Consider the following 20113-nt stretch of genomic DNA (forward strand, 5'->3'; position numbering starts at 1 on the left):
TGTTGACACACATTTGCATAGTATGTTGTGCTCGTAGGCGTTATTTATCTTCTCGTCCACAAAAGAACTTGAAATGATTGAATATAAATATCAGACCAGACTATAACTGGACTTCATCTATCACAAATGCCAAAGAAGGCTCACTAGAACTCACAGGAGTATATGCATTCTCTACTATAATAGGGGGTTATGGATGTTATTAAGTGAATATGAATCAGGTATCATTTTATTTACTGTGGTTACTTCATGTTTCATTCTAGCCACAAACTAACCACAGCTCAGTCCACTTGCAGGAGGACTGTGATGCTGAGTAAACACAAAGTAAGCAAGTGGGGAATGGAGACAACCTGAAAATAATACAGTAATAGTGTAATACTACAGTATTACAGTAATACTGTAATAATACAACACGGCTCCCATTGGCCCTGCAACTCCTGCAATAACATGGCTTTATTTGAGTTGTAGTCAGAGAGGGAATTCGATGAATATCTGGGACATTTACAAACAAGGCACTTTAGTGTGAATATAACAAAGTATTTACCAGCTTGTTTCCCACCCTCATGGCATCTGTGATGTCTTTCAGCCAAACTCTTTAACAAGCTAATTACTTCCATCTTACAGTACATATATATTCATATTACTTGTTAAAAAATGACTAATTGAAATTAGTCACCATGCATACAATATTTTAAACATTTTTTAAAAAACTTTTTAGTGCAAAATTCCCTCTTTATTTTTCCATGGACTGTTTCCTTAGTGAGCCTCAGTGGAGGGATTTAGTTGCACAAAGAGGGAATTTTACACTTAAACAACTGCAGAACAACTGACAAATCTGATAGTCCAACTGAGAACAAGGACTGTGGATTTTGTCCCCCATATCTTCTAGTGCATGCTCACTAAGAAAGGACCAGTAAGGACAGGAGTCATGATTACAGTGACCAGTAACTCTTTCAACCTACATATGGGCAGGAAAATGTTGTATTAAGACAAACTTAAAATTTGAATGTTTATGTTTGTAAATGTTTTTGTAAATGAGTGTGGAAGTGAGTGAGCTTCTTAAGTGTATGTGTCTGTCTATACTTACTCCTCCCTCTTAAGAACAAAAAAAAAATGGCAGGCATCGGCTGTGTTGAGTTATAGTGACATGACATGGCGATGTCTACTGCTAGTGACGGCTACAGCTCTTTTAATTGCATGTCTGCGCTGAATGATGGGATACTTAATTCTTACACATTCCACACAATTGCTTTTCACACTGGCATGGGCCCGGAGAAGCAGCGGAGGCTTTCTGTGGCCATACGAAGAGGGAGGCAGAGCCCGGGCTGAATGATCGGGAGCTTCCCGCCTCGTCCCTGCATCAGACTGGCTGCTATACTGTACCGAAGCTGCAGACGGGTACATGAAGCGGCACGACTGATGAAACACATTCCCTGACACCACATACATACACACACACCATACACGCATGCATACAAGTGGGATGTGGTAAGATTTAATTTTGGTTTAGTCTTTTTAACACACCCTCACACATACACATACAAGCAAAAGGCATTTACTCACATATTCACACGTGGTCTGTAACACACAAGCACACCCTCATGCGTGGTCTCACAGGTGCTGTACACACAGAGATGACATGTATGCACACATTGAGATACCCACATACATTCTCTCAAATACACACATGTGCACACACACATAGTCAGCTGAATAAAGTGTGTTGACAGCTCATGGTAGCACCATCAGGCTCCCTGCTGTCCTGTGAATGGGTCACTTCTCCTTCTCCTTCATCTCTCTTATCGCTCTGTCACATCGCCTGTATTCTGTTGAGTCTGGTGTAAGAATGGTGCTGTAGTGCTACAGTAGTTGTACAGTGCAGTAATGCTCTGACCCCTGCTGTCGTGATACTGGATATTCGAAGGCTATGAGACTGAAAGGTGATTGGTGAAGTGGTAAAACCTCACATACTGCACCACCATGTCTTTTAAACTAGGGTGTCAGTGTCATGCCATTATGTTCAGTGGCTTTTACATATTGACAAAAAAAAAAAATGTTGTAAACACTGAGCCTCATGCATGAACATTTTCATATTCTTATCATAAACCTGCCTTACTTTTTACTATGAGGTTTGCTTGTAAAGGTGTTCTACATCAGATTCACTCGATTCTCAATCTGTGCAAACTGGCCGCAAATTGCCACCTGATCATGAGGAGGTGTGTGTTTGTGAGATTTGATCATTAGAATAATCAGCGCTCCCAAACTCGCTTTATAAGGCTACCTTTGCTGCTCCATTTGTGGGAAAGTTTCATTCACAAAAATAAAGTCACCCAAGACTAAAAAGAAGAAAAGAAAAAAAAAATACTTACAGCTGTCAACATGTGTCACCACAGAGCCATATCATGACAGAGAAAAAGAAGCATGCTTTGATATGAAGTTAGATGTGGTCGATAAAAGAGGTCCATGATTTAGATGGGAGGCAGTCAGGGGAAGGTGACATTAATGGATGAATACAGTAGGATAATACGCTGTCAGGTGGGGATAGATGTGACCATAGCCTCACCAAGAATTATCATAGCCCAACTGTAGCCCCACTAGAAAATTACATGACGTTTGATTTGATTTTTCTGATTTACTTTATTCATTAGCTTTTTCACCCATTTGATCCAATCCAGTTGATCCAGTCCAAAAGCAATGCATTTGTCATAGCAGACTTCTCTGCACTGGAATCACCGGGGCGAGTTTACACTGATCATGTCATAGGAGCTGGTATGTGCAGTCATCCTGGCTGGACTATTCTTTTTTTATATATTGTTTTGGGAATTTTTATGTCTTCATTGGAGATTCTGATAATGGAGAGATGACAGGAAATGAAGGGAATAATGCAACATGAACTGGGGACCATGCAGTTCATGGTCAACGTTTTAATCACTAAGCCAAAAGGCTTTCATTCATTCCGATTGAGGCATTACAATTCTTAAGTCAAACAATGTTTTTCCCCCTTTGGAGATCTATCTGTAGAGGACCCATACAACATGTCTGGATCCCTAACTAAGAGGTAACTAAGAGAAAAATCTAAATATGAAATATATTTGTACAAGTTGTTCTTGCATGAATCCCATTGAGAGGTTTTAATTTTTTGCATTAAAAATGGTACTTATCAGGTTCCTCACTTTTTGATTCAAGCACTTGCAGCTTTGGAGGTGTTTCTGCACTTGTCAGTCAAACTGTTCATTCGTACTGAGATATCACACTGACACTGATTTTAACAACTGTTAATTTAAAAGCTCACATGAAAAGGAAAACTATTGACTATATGAATCAAAATTCATCTCTGTCTATAATAACGTTGCTGATCGTTACTTGAAACATACTGAATGGCATCACAAGAATTAGCTAATGGTAGAATGAATGCAAATGTGGTATTGGCCTTATTTGTAGCGGTTGAATGTCAGCTCCAAGATCTGCTAGGAGTACTGTTCATTGATGTGACCCTGGAAATACCCTGGCCCCCACAGACCCCAACAGGCCAGTGTGCATGCAAAATGAGGAAGGAGGGAGGGAGTGAGTGAGAGAGATAGAGAGAGAGAGAGAGAGACCTATAGTATTATATGGATAAAGATAGAGAGAGAGATCGCTAATGTATTTAGCAGTCAGCCCTCGTTTAAGGAAAGCCCTTAATGGCTTTAATTGATCTTTATTAGCTTCAATTAGAGAGGGACACTGGGGGGAAAACAAGGTTGTGATCCCTGCAGACAGATCAGAGGAGGTGAGCCGGACCAGAGCAAGTCTGTTACAACTGAAGTAAAAGCAGTTAACATGAGTCACATGACTGGTGACCTTTTGTACTGCAACACTGTCATATCTTATGGTATATTGACCATTATTAGTGTAATATGCTGTGCTTGTAGGCGTTATTAATCTTCTCTATACCAAGGAACCTGTAAAGAAACATCTGAAAATAAACCTCAGACCAGATTACAACTGGACTTCCATCAGAGCTGCCAAAGAAGGCATCAGGAGAATATGCATCTTATACCATAATAGGGGGGAAATGGATATTAAGAAGTGAAGATGAATCAGGTATTGTTTTATATAATGCGGTTAGTTCATGTTGTTAGTTCAAACCACATCAAAAAGTGTGTGGCAGATGCGCACATCCAAAAAACTTTAAAACAGGTGCTGGATCAAAGTAACAATGTATAAAGGAAAAAAGAAAGTCCGCACACTGTAGCTCCCTTTTTCTTGGGTGCAGTGTAATGGGATAGCCAGAAGTGAGGTTTCGAGCTACATGCTCTAGAGCAAGTCACTTATGGATGTCCCATTAAACTGTGCCTAAGAAAAAGGGACCTACAGTGTGTGGACTTTCTTTTTGCCTTTATACGTTATTTCAAACCAACCAATATAATCCCTTTAGGAAAAACAGTAACAAACCGACTTACTCTATGTCTGGTTAGTAAAAGTAGCAGCAGCTTTGATGCATTCAGCAACAGTACTGCTGTGTAGTTCACCTGTGTTTTGTCAGCAATACACAATAGCTGTACTTACACACGTTAAGGGGGACCTATTATTCTCATCTGCAGCTCTATATTTTTACTCTGGGAAGCCACTAGAATAGCTTTGTATGGTTCGCAGATCAAAAAACTCCTTATTTATCTTACAGGCCAGTATAAGAGGCCAGTATTTATGCAGCCCCTTAGTTCAGCCTCTGTCTCTAATAGGCAGTCTTAGCTCCTGTCTCTTTAAGGCCCCCCTCCCGATGAGCCCACTCTGTTCTGATTTGGCCAGCTTTCTGGAAGCCTGTGGAGGGGCAGCCATATCAGAGCCATGTAAAGTTACTGCCGATGCAAACCCAACATTTACTGCTTTACTGCTTCATATTAAAAGCTTTTAAATAACTAAATAACAGGAGACTTTTATTGTGAAGAATTTACAGTAAATGAAATGTGTTCCTCACCGAATTAGCAGAGCTCAGTTTGCAGTGCTAAAAATAGGTTGATACAACAAGATATGGAGATATTTGGAGCTATTTGTTCAGCGGATCAATTAGAAATAATGCAGAGAGGGACAGTACAAGCAGAAACAGCCACAGTGATGATGATGTTTGATGAAGAGCTGCAGACAACCAGCACACCTCCAACAGGTAAACTATTTATTTTACTTTGCTCTGCTGTGCAATGGAAAAACACTCACAGCTTGCCAGCTCGAATCATGGCTCGATGTTACTACCCCCAAAACAATGGAAAACTGTTATTGTGTTAGCGGAGAGGAGCAGTGAACTTGCGCACTGTGCATGGAGCAGATGACCATCAGGAGCAGTCTGAAGCCAGTGCTTTTTGCTCACAGGGATTACTTCTACATACATTTACCTCATTATCTGACTCTATGGCAACGTTTAATATGAACATCCGACATTGTAATATTATGTATGTGACTAAAATAAGGAAAAGCATAACAAGTCTCCTTTAAACAGATAAAAATAGACTTGAGGCTTAAAACACACTTCAGGTTGCAGTTACGCGCATACAGCACCAGTGAAAAGCTAGCGATTACACGGCATGTGTAGACAGCTGTATTGATTAAAATAAAAGTGTATCTGTTACGTCAGACACGCATGAAACGGCGACTGAAAAATGCAGCTGAAATACCTCCTGTGTAAACAGTCATACAGTAGAAAAGAGGGGCATAATTCAGCATTAAGAGCACATAAAGATACTGTCTATTCGCTGAAAAAAAATATTTTTCATGGTTTATTTGAGATGGATTTCAGATTTGGTATTTATCACTTCGGATCTCTATTTATACATTTTCATTTAATCTATATTGTTCATTCAAATTCAGGGTAAAATCATTTTGTCTATTTTTGATTGCTGCCCCTGGATCACTTAAAGCATTCATCCATGACTCAGTTAACTCAGTTTCATGTTACTTAACAAGTGTCATAAATAGGATGTTACAAATAAACTTCAGCCATAAAGATTTCAGTCCAAAAATTGCAAGTAACATTATTTCACAAAAATGGTAGATAAACCAAATACAGGCATTCCAGTGCTGAAGTGAAAATCTCTGTCTCTCCCCCCACCCCAACCCTCCCGTCCCCTCATCCAGCCCACCATCCATCCCTTCCTCTCCCCAGCGCTGTGTTTGTGTTTCTAGGGGGATCCGGCTGACCCCTGACCCCGGGCTAATGAGAGCGATAACGAGGATTAAAAGGGGGTGACTGGAAGGTGTCTGAGAGTGGGGTTTAAACAATTACACTGGGCTGCCAACATGCCTTTCTTCATGACTCAGGAAATTACAGTCTTCCTCTCTCTCTCCCCCCACACTCTTTCAACGGCACACAAAAGAAAGGGCTTATGGAAAATAATAAATTATCTTGGGGCCACGTTAACTTGGATGTAAATCGCCGGGCAATTATGTTTTAATAGCCCTTTAAGAGAATGAGTAATTGGGTTGACACTACTGGGGTTGATCAGGCTCACCCATCTCTCTCCCTTTGTGCCCACTGGAAGCGAGCTGTGGGTCTGTGTGTCGGTCAGCCTACAGCATGAGTGTATGGGAGTCAGTTAGTCAGCCTCTGAAACATTGTAACAGTGATATCAGGGAATCTGGATGACTGTTATCCTTATGTTTAAATTAGACCTTTACGGTGGTAAGAAAAGCAATGTCTGTATTTTTTTTCTCTGTCTTTGGTGCTTATCACTTATTGCACTGCTTAGAGCTCACCTTGTTTCTTCATTTTCCTTCTCCTGATTGAGTCTTTGTTTTTATAGGCAGCGCTCTTAGCTTCGTCTCATCAGTCATCATGGCTATCTGTGCTCTCATTACCAGCCAATTCTTTATCTGTTTATGCCAACCTAAACTTTATATAAATAGTACGAGTGTAATGCAAAGCTACTATCTGTATCAGTATCTTTTATTTCCCAAAATTTTCTGTAATGCTCTCTGTATTTGGATGTCCACCTGAAATGGACATCCCCATACCAGAAGTTTTAAAGGATATGGCTGATGATTTTTCTATATTTTTCTCACTGTCCAAAGATATATTTTACCACCGTACCCAAATTCTTTGTGGTGAAGGAACATGTCACCCAGTGCAGCGGTGCGGCTCATTGAAGTATTTAATAGTTTTGGACAACAATGGAGGTCTACGGTACAGAAGGATGAGATATATCAGGCGTTGGATGCACACACAATACTTGAAAATAGATCCATTCATTGTTGGTTTGGCTCTGCACATGAGATTTTTTGACAATAAGAAAAATATAGAAAATCGCCAGCCATATCCTTTAAATTCTATTTTCTATTTCTTTGGTGCTAATTAGTTATTGCGAAGATGTTTTTGAATTGTACTTAATTTTTCCTCCTGATTACATCTTTGTTTTTATAGGTAGCGCTCTTAGCTTCGTCTCATCAGACATTGTTGCTATCTGTGCTCTCATTACCGGCCAATTCTTTATCTGTTTATCCAAAATTAAACTTGTGATAAATAATAGGGGTATAACACAAAGCCACTATATGTGTCAGTATATTATATTTCCTAAAAATGTCTGTATTCCTATCTGTATTTGGACTTTCACCTGAAGTGCTTAAAAGTCTTAACTGAGTTTCAATAAAAGCTGTGCAACTGTTAATGATTTGGGTGGAAATATGGAAACAAATGGGATGTTTTAACAGGTGGAAAATACAAGTCAGAATTGCATTGGGCCATATCGCAGGATTGTTTGTTGTGTATATAATGGAAGGAGGCTCAGATAAATGTATTGATGGTCTTGTAAAGTATCTATTATTTTAACAAAAAAGGGCATTACAGCTCACTGGGCAATGTTGTTTAATTAAAAAAGGAGGTTGTGAATGCAATCAGGGGAGGTCCAGATGAAAATCCTCAATATCTCAACACTTGAGCTCCTTTAACCTCTCAGCACCTTGTTGATTGTTGCACTCCGTTCTTGTTGTTTATGACATTTCTTATGCACTTGGCTACTTCCAGTCATTTCTTACCTTAATAATCGAACAACAAACAAACAAAAAACTTCTGTCTAGTGCTCTTTTTCATTGTTCTTTTTGAGTCACTGTCCTCTAACGCTTGATTGTCTTGCCTCGCTTGTAATTTGCTTTGGATAATAGCCAAATGACAAAATGTAAATGTAAATGAAAATAATAAAGTTGGTTTAAGTGTCTATGTATAAAAAACACAATAATGCTATTGACTAAAATCTGAAAGGTTCTCTTGGCATGCACTTTTGAGACGGTCCCTAACTTCAGCTCATCTCTTCTCCTTGTGCTGTCAAGTCTTGCGCAGTGACAGGCTTCAATATAGATCATGAGGTAAAAATAACACCTGTGTAACATCGGTCAGCTTTATCCTGCACTGCACAACAAATCTAGTGAAAACCAATGAAAGGTTATTAAGGATAAACCCAGCTGAATATCTGAATATCCAAGGATGTCTGTGCCTATGGCCTATGTGTTTACATTTTGGCAAATATGCATAATAGAAAGTCATGCAGCTGTGACTACTAGCATTTCATGTTCATACTGTACCGACGACAATATAGATTTATGGACATTTCATATATGGACAAAGATCCTGCCATCAATGCAAAGACTATAAATAATATTTGTGTGTTTTCACTGAGAGGAAATGCTGTTTTGTTTGTGGTAAATTGTGTCAGTCAGGTGAAAAAAAACCTTGAATATCACTGCAAAAATTTAGATGCTGTTCATATCTGTTTAGAGCATTTCACCCTTTCATATCTGTATAGAGTATTCATATTCAGTTATATCACTAATAAATAGGTGGTAAAATAAAATATGATTTTATAATAAAACTGTTGATGTTTTATATCATTCATTCCTTCCCTTCCACTATAACAAGTGTGAATGATTGTGTATAAGTCATGTGTGAAGGCGCGTGTGTGTGTCTGCATGAAATAGAAACAGGACGTCTGATGAGAACCACCGTAATTGTCACACAAACACGCACATACACACACACACAGAGGAGAGCAGGACCCTGGCAAGCTCCCTTTGACCTCTGACCTCTGTCTCAGACGGTGACCTGAGGGTGATGTGTGTCTTGATTTGGTCGCCACAGGGGGAAAAAGAAAGAAGGATCGATGTGAGGAGGAAGAGATCAGGCCAAACCTGGTGAGCCAAAATCCACCAAATGAGACTGGAACAACAAAAACAGTAGGGGGAGGAGGAGAGGAAAAAAAAGAAAGAGAAGGTAGAAAAAAGGAGAAAAATGTGATACAGATCTGAGGCTGGACCGAGTCTGACACGCAACAAGGAAATAATCAAAATCCTTGGCAGGATGTCGGACTTTACTGCAAGGAACAAGCAAATGGTGGGATAAACCCATATTTATCTCTTCTTTCTTTCATCTCAGGAGGAAGACAAACGGGGTAAGAAATTGATCAGATGAGCATCTGTTAGACTTGGCAACAGTCACAAGTCTGCAGAGACGGTTTTTAAACCCCATTTTTCAATCTCATCTCCATTACTGTCAATGCTGTGCAGGCACTTAAAGGACTGTTCCGCAGTAACAGAAGGAGAAAAAAAAAGAAGCATGTATATGCAAATGCAGGCTACTGCACCTCACTTCTTCACCCTGTTAGTGTTTCCTGTAAGATAAAGGTTCCCCTATTCCTGTAGCCACAGTAAGTGCTTGACACAGACAATTTGTGCAGTGAGTTTCTACAGAGGTAATGGAGTAAAAGAGCAAGAATTTTTATCCTTTGATGATGCCTCTTGTTATTTAAAAATTTAAGGGCTATCTATATCTTATAGCGACACATCCTTAGTATTTGCCCTTTACTCAAACATAATGGAGGTCAACTAATATCAATTCTTGAAGGCCAATAGTAAAACTTATGATTTCTGAAATGTTTTGGAAATCCATGTTTATGAATTCCTTGTGTGTTTATTGTTTAATGAGTGTTAATCAGTCTGATTGCAAGACCTACTGGGAAGTCCAGTCGATTCTCTAATTGTCCTCAGACCCTCACACTTTTAATGCTGCCTCTTCTACTCATACAGGTTTTGTGATTTGTGGGAGTTTTTAAAAAACAAACAAACGTGCAAGGTACAGTGTTGTGTTGATGTGGTCACATTGCTATATGTTACAGGAAGAAGATGAAATATGTCCAGTTTGAATGATACACCCATTAGCTTTAAGGCTTATCAGACACAGTAAAGAAAACAGAATTACATTGTTCATGTTGTAAAGTAATCTATTAGTAATGAGCACTTGCACATATTTGATTGGCCACCGCAGTGTATTGTTGCATGACATTGTATTGCCATGGCTCAAAAGTGAATCCAGGTTAAATTGTTTTGCTACACAGCTCTGTGTTTTTTGTTTTACAGCCAGAACCCTCTGGCTGTGCCAACACAGTGGTCACACTGATAAGAATGAGAAGGATGTGTTTTTTTGGTCAAAACACAGCCTACATAACACAATTTTTTTTGTTCAGGTTGAAACTTTTAACTTCATTTTTTCCATGTATTTTGTTACTTTCATACATTGACTTTGTGTCTCTATATTTTGACTTTGTGTTCAGTCTGTTGCCAAATAGGCTGGTTTTCCCCTCAATTGAGCTACTTTTAATTTAATTGGGCGGTTTATGGCAATCTGGGTCACTTTTTGTGCCATTTGGGTGATTTCCACCGATGAAAAATTAAAAGGCTAAATTTCAATAAACTGTCTCCTCCTCTCATCCGAGTAGATTGAGACTGACAGAATACTGAGTTCAGTCAGCTCGACACACAATGAACGATAACTGATGTCCGTCAAAAAACATTTCAGTTTATTACAACTAACAACTAACTTGAAATATTTTCCCTGTTCCAATCATTATTCTGCCACAGTTCTGTGATCAAACACTTAACATCTGTTCATATGAGTGACAACTTTTCACCTTTTATATAACATTATCTAATTGGTTTATTTTATTTTATGATTTATATTATAACTTTTTCATTATTGTAAAGTAATTATACTTAAAGATCCTCATCACACATTTATTAAGACATGAAAATACTCTGCTTGGGACAATAATGTGTGACTGATATGTTTGTTTTTTTTGTTTTTTTTTACCACTTACAGCTTAAAATCCTTAAAATGGCATCTCCTTCTTCTTTTCATTGAAAAATACAGAATCTATGAATGTGCAATAATGTTGCTAACTGCGGGACACAAGATGTCTCCTACTTCACTGAAAAGTCCATTCTCAGTGTTTTTGCACTGCAAACTTCAAGTTTCCACATCACACATGTGTAAGTTGCATACTGGACCACGATTAGCCTCCAAACAACTTGTGATGTCACAAATCCTGCTCGTAGGCCCGCCCATTAAAACTCAGATTTTCATTGAGCAAAGAAACTTTCCACTTTCAGCAGATGAAGGTGAAAACAGCCTTCTAGTATCAAACTCCGCACATCATTCTGCACAGTGAAGCTCAAACATTCAAGAAGAAAAACATATTTTTGAGTGGAGCTAGAACAAAAAAGAAAAAGTGAAAGGATTGAAAACTTGACTACTTTTATAATGAGTGAGCGGGTGCTGGGCTCTGATTGGGGTTCTTTTTGTTGGTCCCACCTGGGAACACTGGCTGCGTTACACTGAAGGAATATTATTCTATGACTCTGCAGTATCTTTTGTTCTTGTTCTGGTGAAATAGCCTCTGAAACAGCATTATGCATCATGGGATGTCAGCTCTTAACATTGAATGTCTAACCCTAGACTAAGTTTGCAGACAGGCTGACTCTCCCACTTACTCCATGACAGAAGAATATCAGGGACACATTACTGCTTTCAAATGTAGACATTTTTTAATATATTATTGACTACATGAGTAAAAAGATGTAATGTTAGATATCATATACTGCACACACAGTTTTCTATATCATATGCTATGGAGCACCTGCACCTGATATACACCTGTATCTTTCTAAGTATGTTAGTATGTCTCTGTGTATTCCACTTTCTCTACTTCCCATCCTCTCTGTGTTCCCTACTGAGGCTCTTTTATTCCCTCCTGAGCGGCTCCGTCACCCATGTCGCCGGGGGACAAGGAGAACGTGGCGTTTTCCCCGGATCAAAAATTTACGAGCAATTAAAAGTCGGCTGACGCCCGGCATCCATCAGCCCTGCGTGCTGCTGCCAGGCTGGGTGAGGGGGACTCGCAGTAAACCACAGGCTATATACTTTTATATCTGTTTTCCCTCCAAAGAGGGAAGGTTATGACAAAATTATGTTTTACTGTCCGCGGTTTCTAGCGTGATGTAGACATCTTTCATGGAACAGGCTCGTTGGAGGTCAGAGCCCCTGGAAGGGAGGCAGAGATGGAGAAATATGTGAGTGTTAAAGTGTGTGTTGTGTTTATGATAGGTGACACAAGCCTTTAACACAATAGGAATAACATAGTATCTGCCCCTCTGGTCTATCAGTTACTGAGGGAAGAGTGACCTAATTACCCTGTTGTTTATTACTGCAGAGCTCTGATTTATTTCCCTGTGCTGATGTAATTTCAACACTGAGTCTTCCTCTTCAATAAAGGCAGCAGATCACATTCCTCTAAAGATGCTCTTAATTCACACAGTTGAATTTGAATACACACACACACACACACACATGCACAATGATCCATTGCGGCACACCTAATACACAAAAAAGCATGCAAACCCTCATACATCAACGCAGTCACTCTTTCACTTTTTCTGGCTCCTCGCGACAGGCTCAGACTCATTTGCATCCTTAATTGTGTTGTAATGTACTTTTAATTTGAAAATGGAGGCAATTAATTACTTTGATATGGAACAAAATGCCGCAAATGTAAACATTCTAATAGTTCTCTGTGAACAGAGTATCGTTTTTCAAAAGAGGGATTGAATCTTATCTCATTTTTTAATGCCATACCAGTTTTTTTTTTTTTTTAAGATATGGTTGCATGCACACCACTCATGCATTCTCCTTGATATTCACTTTGTCTTTGCGGAGAGGGCAGCGTTTCTTTGATCTATTCCTCCGCTGTTATTTTCTATCTAAATCTCCCACTGGATAATTACTGTAGTTTCACCTATGCTATCAGATGAGATTAAATGAAATTAAGCCTGTTTGGACGTTCTGCTTCTTCTCTGTACGTCATCCCTCCGGTGCAAGCCGCTAACACCAGACTCTCCACTTCTTTTCTATTTCTGGGTCAGAGAGGCTTCAAGTGGAGATGTGAATCGCAAATTCATTTTTTTTTTTTTCCTTTCCTCCGCCGACCATGTGATCAATAGGTGTCAGTGTTCAAAGGATACAGTGCAACGCCGGAGGAGAGGAGGGGAGAGAGGAGAGAGGAGAGGAGAGGGTGTTCCATTTGTACAGGCCGTGGAAAAACTGACACTTTCACTCCCTCAACCTGATAAACTCACCACAGAGAGGAACAGGATGGATGCGTGTTATTTTTTCCCTCTTTTCACCCATCTCAATCACCTTTTCTCCCTCGTTCCCTTTCTCTCTCCTCTCTCTCTTTCTCTCTGACACACACACACAGAAATTCACAAATATTCTGTCATCTTATATCTCCATCCCCCACCCGACCACCACCACTCCACCACCACCACCACCATGCCTCAGACCCCTATCTCTTTCACTCTCTCTCTTCTGATTCTCCTGAGGGTGCTGGGAGCTCGCTGACATCACAGCCGGCCTGGCAACAGCCTATAAATTATGAGTGACAAGTCTTTGGACCAATAAAAGCACCACCATATTTCATGCACAGTAAATCTGATTGCAGATTGCTCTGGCGTGTGGCGGCTGACATGTTTATTGTCGCCATGGCGGTGGGAGCTGAGGTGGTGGGAGTTAGGGAGGGGGGGGGGGAGAGTCGCTCCCTGACATCAGAGTTTCTAAAGCTCCCGGTCTATATGGAGGTCAAACAGATGGAAACTCTGGGAAGCAGGAAACCCCATCTACTCACCAAACAACCCCCCAAATCCCCAAACACACATTCATACAATACATACAAATACACACCAACGCACCAAACGTCTATAAGACAGCTATTTTTCTTTCAGCTTTTACAAAGCCAGGCAGTTGCTCCTTTCACTACAACCATCTGCCCTCAATGCACACATGCTCCCTGTGAAACTTTTAAAGAGGTAATACTCAACATCTCCATCATCTCCATTTTTTTTTTTCATTTAAAGCAAGAGTACGTGCACTTTGAGAGAAGAAATAATGTTCCTTCACTGCCATTAACATGGGCACTGTAGTCGATTTTGAGTCAGTCCCACATACACCATCCTGCTGCAGTAAATACTCACTAGAGCACCAAATGTGGATTAATCCTCCACTGAAAATAGAGATGGACAAATGTACTGTTGGTTTTCAAGTAAAAACCTGTAGCTTCAGCCTACAACTTCCCAGTCTGTAGATCTTCTGTTGCTGTGTTTTTGGGTTATATTGTTTTCCAATGTGTTGTTTTGATGGATATGTTCAATTTCAATATAGAGCACCACCAGCTGAGTGGTGGAAAGTAACTAAGTACATTTACTCAAGACTATATGCCACTTGTGCTGCACATTTTTTTTTAGCATTTACCCGTAAGTGTAACTTGTGGTCAAAGCTGTTAAGCAAAAGTTACAGTATCACTTTCATTTTGACTCCATCTTTGACTCCAAGTTCATATTTCAATACTGGTCTTGCTCTGCACTTCTAACTGAAAAAAGAAGTAAGCAGCAATTTGTGAAAATCTGTAGGGTGAAATCTTTTGTAACAAATGCTGGTTATCACTGATCACGCTAGCGTTATGCTTCCTTTTAAAAATTTTTTATTCCAAACAAACTGCCAGAAACATAAAATGTGTCACTTCCTGTGTGCCAGAGAAATTTTCTGGGGAATTACCCACCACTAAGCTTTCATAAACTGGCTGAATCACTGTTGAAGGTGTAGAAAAATATACATTCTTTTACATGAAAATATTAGACTTTTATCCAACAAATCAAACCACAGACTATCAAATAAGAGTACAACCCTCAACACAACATACACCCACAGAACCCACATTTATATCTTGTCTGTCTCTGTTTAGACTCCAAGAAAATCTAACCTCACACACACATCAAAAAACTCCATCTTCTCTCCTTCATCACTAACCATGCATCCAGCATTATCTTCAATTTTCTTAAACATGGATTCTCTCATTACAGATATCATATCTAATCTTAAATGTATTGTAACAACCTCATTGATGGTAAGTGACCCTGTGCTCATTGCATTGTCTAGTCCATCCGTCCTTGCCCGTGCAATAAACCATTCTTCATAATTAGCGTGGCCGCTGCAGTATGATCAGGGCATTACAAGTCCTCTGCCACAGCCCCTAAATGGACAGATTTCAACAGACGCCCGCTGGTGTGATCGGCATCATTATATTTTAATTAATCCATTCTTCTCACAGCAACACAGTAATTACAATCTATTTTATGACACGGCATGCTGCGAAAGAACGGATGGAAGAAAGAGAAATAGCAAGGGAGCAGGAGAGAATAATAGCAAGAATAGGGAGAGGAAGAATGGGTAAAGGAACTACAAAGAGGGGTGAGGAGAGTGAGTTAGAGCCAGGATGAAGAAATGAAATTTTAAGGTGAGTGAGACAGAGAGCAGAGGAAAAACATCACAAACGCTATGACTGATTACCGACGTGTCATCACACGGCTGACATTGTAAAAGCGTTTATACGATGTCTGGAGGAGCAGGGCTCTCTCTCTCTCTCTCTCTCTCTTAGATTCATGCTTCATACATTCAGAGGGAGAAGCTCCATTTCCTCCAGCCTTTCTGTGTATAAATCAGAGCAGGTACGGACACTCAGACACGCTGTGGGTGTGATAATAACATTAGAGGATTACAATGACACTCCTCCCTGGACAAGATCACCTGTCATAAAACAGACTGCTGCTTTTTGTGGTTGAAGCACTTTACATGAGGAGAGTGTGCAAGTGTGTGTGCACATAAAAGTGGTGTCTGTGTGAAACGTGGCATCTACAGTATAAGTGGAAGGTGATACTGTAAACTCCACTTTAAAATGATTAATTTAAGCAAGGATTTTAACAGTTTAGTGCTAAAGTGGCTTGAAATGTGTAGTCCAGAAATGTTCAGGGGACCTAAAGGTGATTTAGGTGAGCAAACATGAGTTATACGCTTACACCTACTTGTAAGCAGTCACACCTATTCAATGCACCACACACACACAGCAGTGCTTTGAGCTAATGTCAGAATGCTAACATGCTCACAATGACAATGCTAACATGGGGATGTTTAGCAAGTATAAAGTTTACCATCTAAACTACGATCTTAGTTTAGTCTTTAATCTTGCAGGTATTTGGTCATGTATATAATACTTTGGTCACATAAGTAGACAAATTCAAGTTTTGAGCTGATGATAGCTCTAGACCATGGAATCACCAAAGTCATCATAATTCATCTTGAGGGAGACGTTTGAACTAAACTTCATTGCAAACCATCCAACAATTGTCAAGACATTTCACTTAAACCACAGATGCGAACCTCATGGTGGTGCTAGATGAAAAGTCAAGGGATCACCAAAGCCAGTAGGACTCATCCTCTGAGCACCATGGACACCTGTACAAAATTTCATGGCAATCCATCCAGTACCTGTTTAGATATTTTGGTCGGTACCAAAGTGGTGGACCAACTGACAGACTGACATTGCCATCTCTGGAGCCACGCTGCTAGCATGGCTAATAATCACCATTAATCAGTTTCTGTAATCCAGTTAACCCTGTCAGTCCCAGTTTAAAGTATTTTTGTTAATCTTCCTCTCAAGCTCTCTCATTACCCCAGCTTCAAATATGGATGTATTATTCTTTTTTTAACAAGGGCTGTTACAAAATTAAGAAACAATTGATGTAAATAGGTGAACTGAAGATTTATGATTGATTATTTGCATGCAGAGTTTAGGTTTACATAATAAAATTCAGTCACAAAATGCATTATCAAACTAATCAGCAACTATGGGCATAACGTCGTAACTAATAAAATTTAAAAAGTGCAACAAACCTTTACTCAAAGTAAGTAAGTTAAGGGGTCAAAGGTCATCACCTAGAATTGTTTACAAAAGCAGCTTTCCTGCCCTCAGATGTTGCTCGGATAGCCATAGCAACAAGCAGTGGTAGGTAAAGGCCAACATGGTAGCTCAATTTGCTCCTACGGAAAAAGACTATGGATATGTAAATTAATTAACTCATACAACAATTAATTTTCATGTGAGCCTCACTTGAAAAGTGAGAGGCAGAATGCTGATGGACTGATAAGGTTAAATGTAATCCCACTAATACCACATTTGCATTCAAAACCATTGGATGTTTGTATGGATGTCTTGTACTGCAGTTGTGTGCAGTATATACATATAAACATATGCTATTAGAGTGTATATGACCATTTGCAAAACAGTTTCAGCACAATACCTATGGTGAACATGGAATCCTGCTGCGTTGATGTTCCACCCAGACTCTTTGGGGTTGGGGATCTTCGCTGTCTTGGCAATCAGATGCTTAACATCCCTCCACGTCAGCTCATGACTGGGGCAAGAGACATGAAACAGAATATCATCAAACACATCCTTCCTTCGGCCCGTGTTCTACACCAACTGAAACCACAGAGGAAACACTTCAACTCTGTGTGATACTCTGAAAAGAAACCTGCAGGGAACTCCGCATGTACTCTAGTCTTGTGCAGAGAGAAGCTGGAGGACTGTTTTATGGGGCTTACAGCACATTCTATCAGGTAAAACATATACCGTATGAATACTACGGTTTATTGATACATAAACTGCTGCGATGAGACACTGCCATACCTTTTACTGCAGGTCCTCTAGACATAAAAGAACCTGTTTAAGTCAAGCTTACAGTTTTAATAATGGTGTCACTAAAAAACTGTGAATCCAACAAAGAATATTGGAGACTTTAACAAAAGAGCCTAGAGAGTCGAATGTAGAAAAAGTCTTCTTTTTAATCCCAGGCAGGGGAATTCTAATAGAGCGGACTCAAGTGTCATGTCAAGCAATATACTAATGGAATCCAATTAAGACCTTTAAACTGCGCGAGAGCTGGAGGATATTAGCTCAGTTTTCTATAACAAAAGACCAAAGGGTCGTCAACGAGGGCTTTTTCAGGATATAAAAAGCATAAAGGAAATTGGGTTTTTCTGCTTTATCCACTCATTATTGTTCCCTAAGAAAATGACTTGAATGGAGTATAAGAAAACTGCTTGGCCACCCATTCTGGACAGCTTTTTCTCTGTCTGAGAAGAAACGCCTCCACATCTGTACACGGACAGTTGTTTCTCCTGCACTGAAGAGCATAGCTGAGGTAATTAAAGGTGTGCAACACAGTTAGTCTTAAATTCTCCAATCATTAATGACAAAACTGCAATACATCATGCATGTCTTCTCAGCCACATGTTAAGGTATATCTTCATAGCTTTACTGTATGACGAATGTCTGCACAAAGATGTGAAGAGAAGCCCTTTAAAAAACAAAATCACAAGTACCCTCTTCATTATTGTGCTGTTGAGTGTTAACATCTCAGGAAATATCAGGCACACATATAAACAGATGTATGCCATTCACGTATTGAAAAAAAAAAAACAAAACAAAAAAAAATGAAGCAGAACAAAAGCAAGGGGAGAAGCTTTCATTAGCGGCATAAAACAAAACCGCGGCATGCAGCGAGAGCAGGCAGCTAAAACAACGATAGGAATAATACCAGTAACACTAATAATAGACGGATAGAGTGAAACAAAACACAATGCACAAACAATTATTTTAAGCTTTGATTTCAAAGGGAATGTGTGTGTGTGTGTGTGTGTGTGTGTGTGTGTGTGTGTGGGGGGGGGGGGGGGGGGGGGGGGGGATAGGCTTTGTACTTTTGAACTGTTGCTGCACACTGCATGCGTCTGTGTGTATGAGTGTGCGTTCTGTATTATATATTAGCAGCAGCAGCAGCATGATTCTGTTGTGTGCACTCCCCCACCTCCATCATCAGCACCACCACCACCACCACCATCACCCCTCTGGTGGAATCAGAGAAAGCCCCGCGGCCCCGGCTGGTTTGCATAAAGCAAACAAAATTAAATTTGCTTTGCTAAATCAAAGCATGTATGGTATTCCAAGCCGCTCTCTCTGGGACAAATTACTTCAAACGGCCTCTTTGTATCATAACAGAATAAAAAAAAAAAATCAGCCCAATCAGCGGCTCTCCAAAACCCTCGACTCGGGAATTAATTATTGAACCGAGGGCTTTTCTCTCTCCTAGCAGTCCACGACACAGATCTATTTATTTTGGAAAAGTCGTTTTGCTCTTAAAAACACACTGTTGGCTGAGAACCCAGTTTACTGCTATCTCTCTCTCACTCCTCTTTGCCGCACAACCCCTGAAGGGACATGTGAATAGGTTTAGGCCACGAAATTAATCTGAAAACCCCACGACCAGCATCTACCAGAGCGCTGGTTAAACAGAAGTATTGCTTTTGCTGTAATGGACTTAAGATGAACTGAGCTGTTAACTTGTGAGGTTTCTTCCACATAGAGGTGGCACTTTTTCTCTCTGCACTAGCTCTTTGTATCAATGCTAAAGCATGTGTTTTCTCCTCCTGTTGGTTTTAGTTTGGCTGAAAAAAACCCTACAAAGGCACTATTAACATGCAACACGGACTTCATGGTATGAGCTACAGCAGAAGATGCTTTAATATGATTTCTAGAAGTAGGTGTTGTTTACTGCAGTCAATATCTATTTAATAATCACCCTAATTATTTTTGACTTGCTACATGTATGGTGTTTAATTAGTCTCAAAACCTGTGCATGTAAAAATGTTTTTTGAGACTAATTAAAAACCATATATATATGAATGATAATGATTTTATAATATAAACCTTTTTCAGTGCTTTTAGAATATCAAATCTTGGTTTAAATCAACCTGTCCTCACACGTAATGTTGCCGTTAACCAAAAGATATAGATGCGAAAAATGTCTAAAATACATAACTTTCTCCATATTTCAACCACAGCATGATGATGGAGCATGTGGTGATGCATTTGCAAAGTTATTT

The 20113-nt window shown here is 39.7% G+C and overlaps 1 protein-coding gene across 4 annotated transcripts in view; it reads right to left on the minus strand.

Moving 5' to 3' along the window:
• LOC121906286 (neuroendocrine convertase 1-like) overlaps positions 1 to 20113 on the minus strand; it is a 185078-nt gene that overhangs the window by 36367 nt on the left and 128598 nt on the right. For all 4 annotated transcript variants that reach the window (XM_042425076.1, XM_042425077.1, XM_042425075.1 and 1 more), the window contains one exon: positions 17473 to 17586. In XM_042425076.1, the coding sequence (XP_042281010.1) occupies positions 17473 to 17586 (114 nt within the window). The remainder of the gene's footprint in view (positions 1 to 17472; positions 17587 to 20113) is intronic.

The sequence above is a fragment of the Thunnus maccoyii genome, chromosome 10 (assembly GCF_910596095.1).
Source record: "Thunnus maccoyii chromosome 10, fThuMac1.1, whole genome shotgun sequence".
Lineage (NCBI taxonomy): Eukaryota > Metazoa > Chordata > Actinopteri > Scombriformes > Scombridae > Thunnus > Thunnus maccoyii.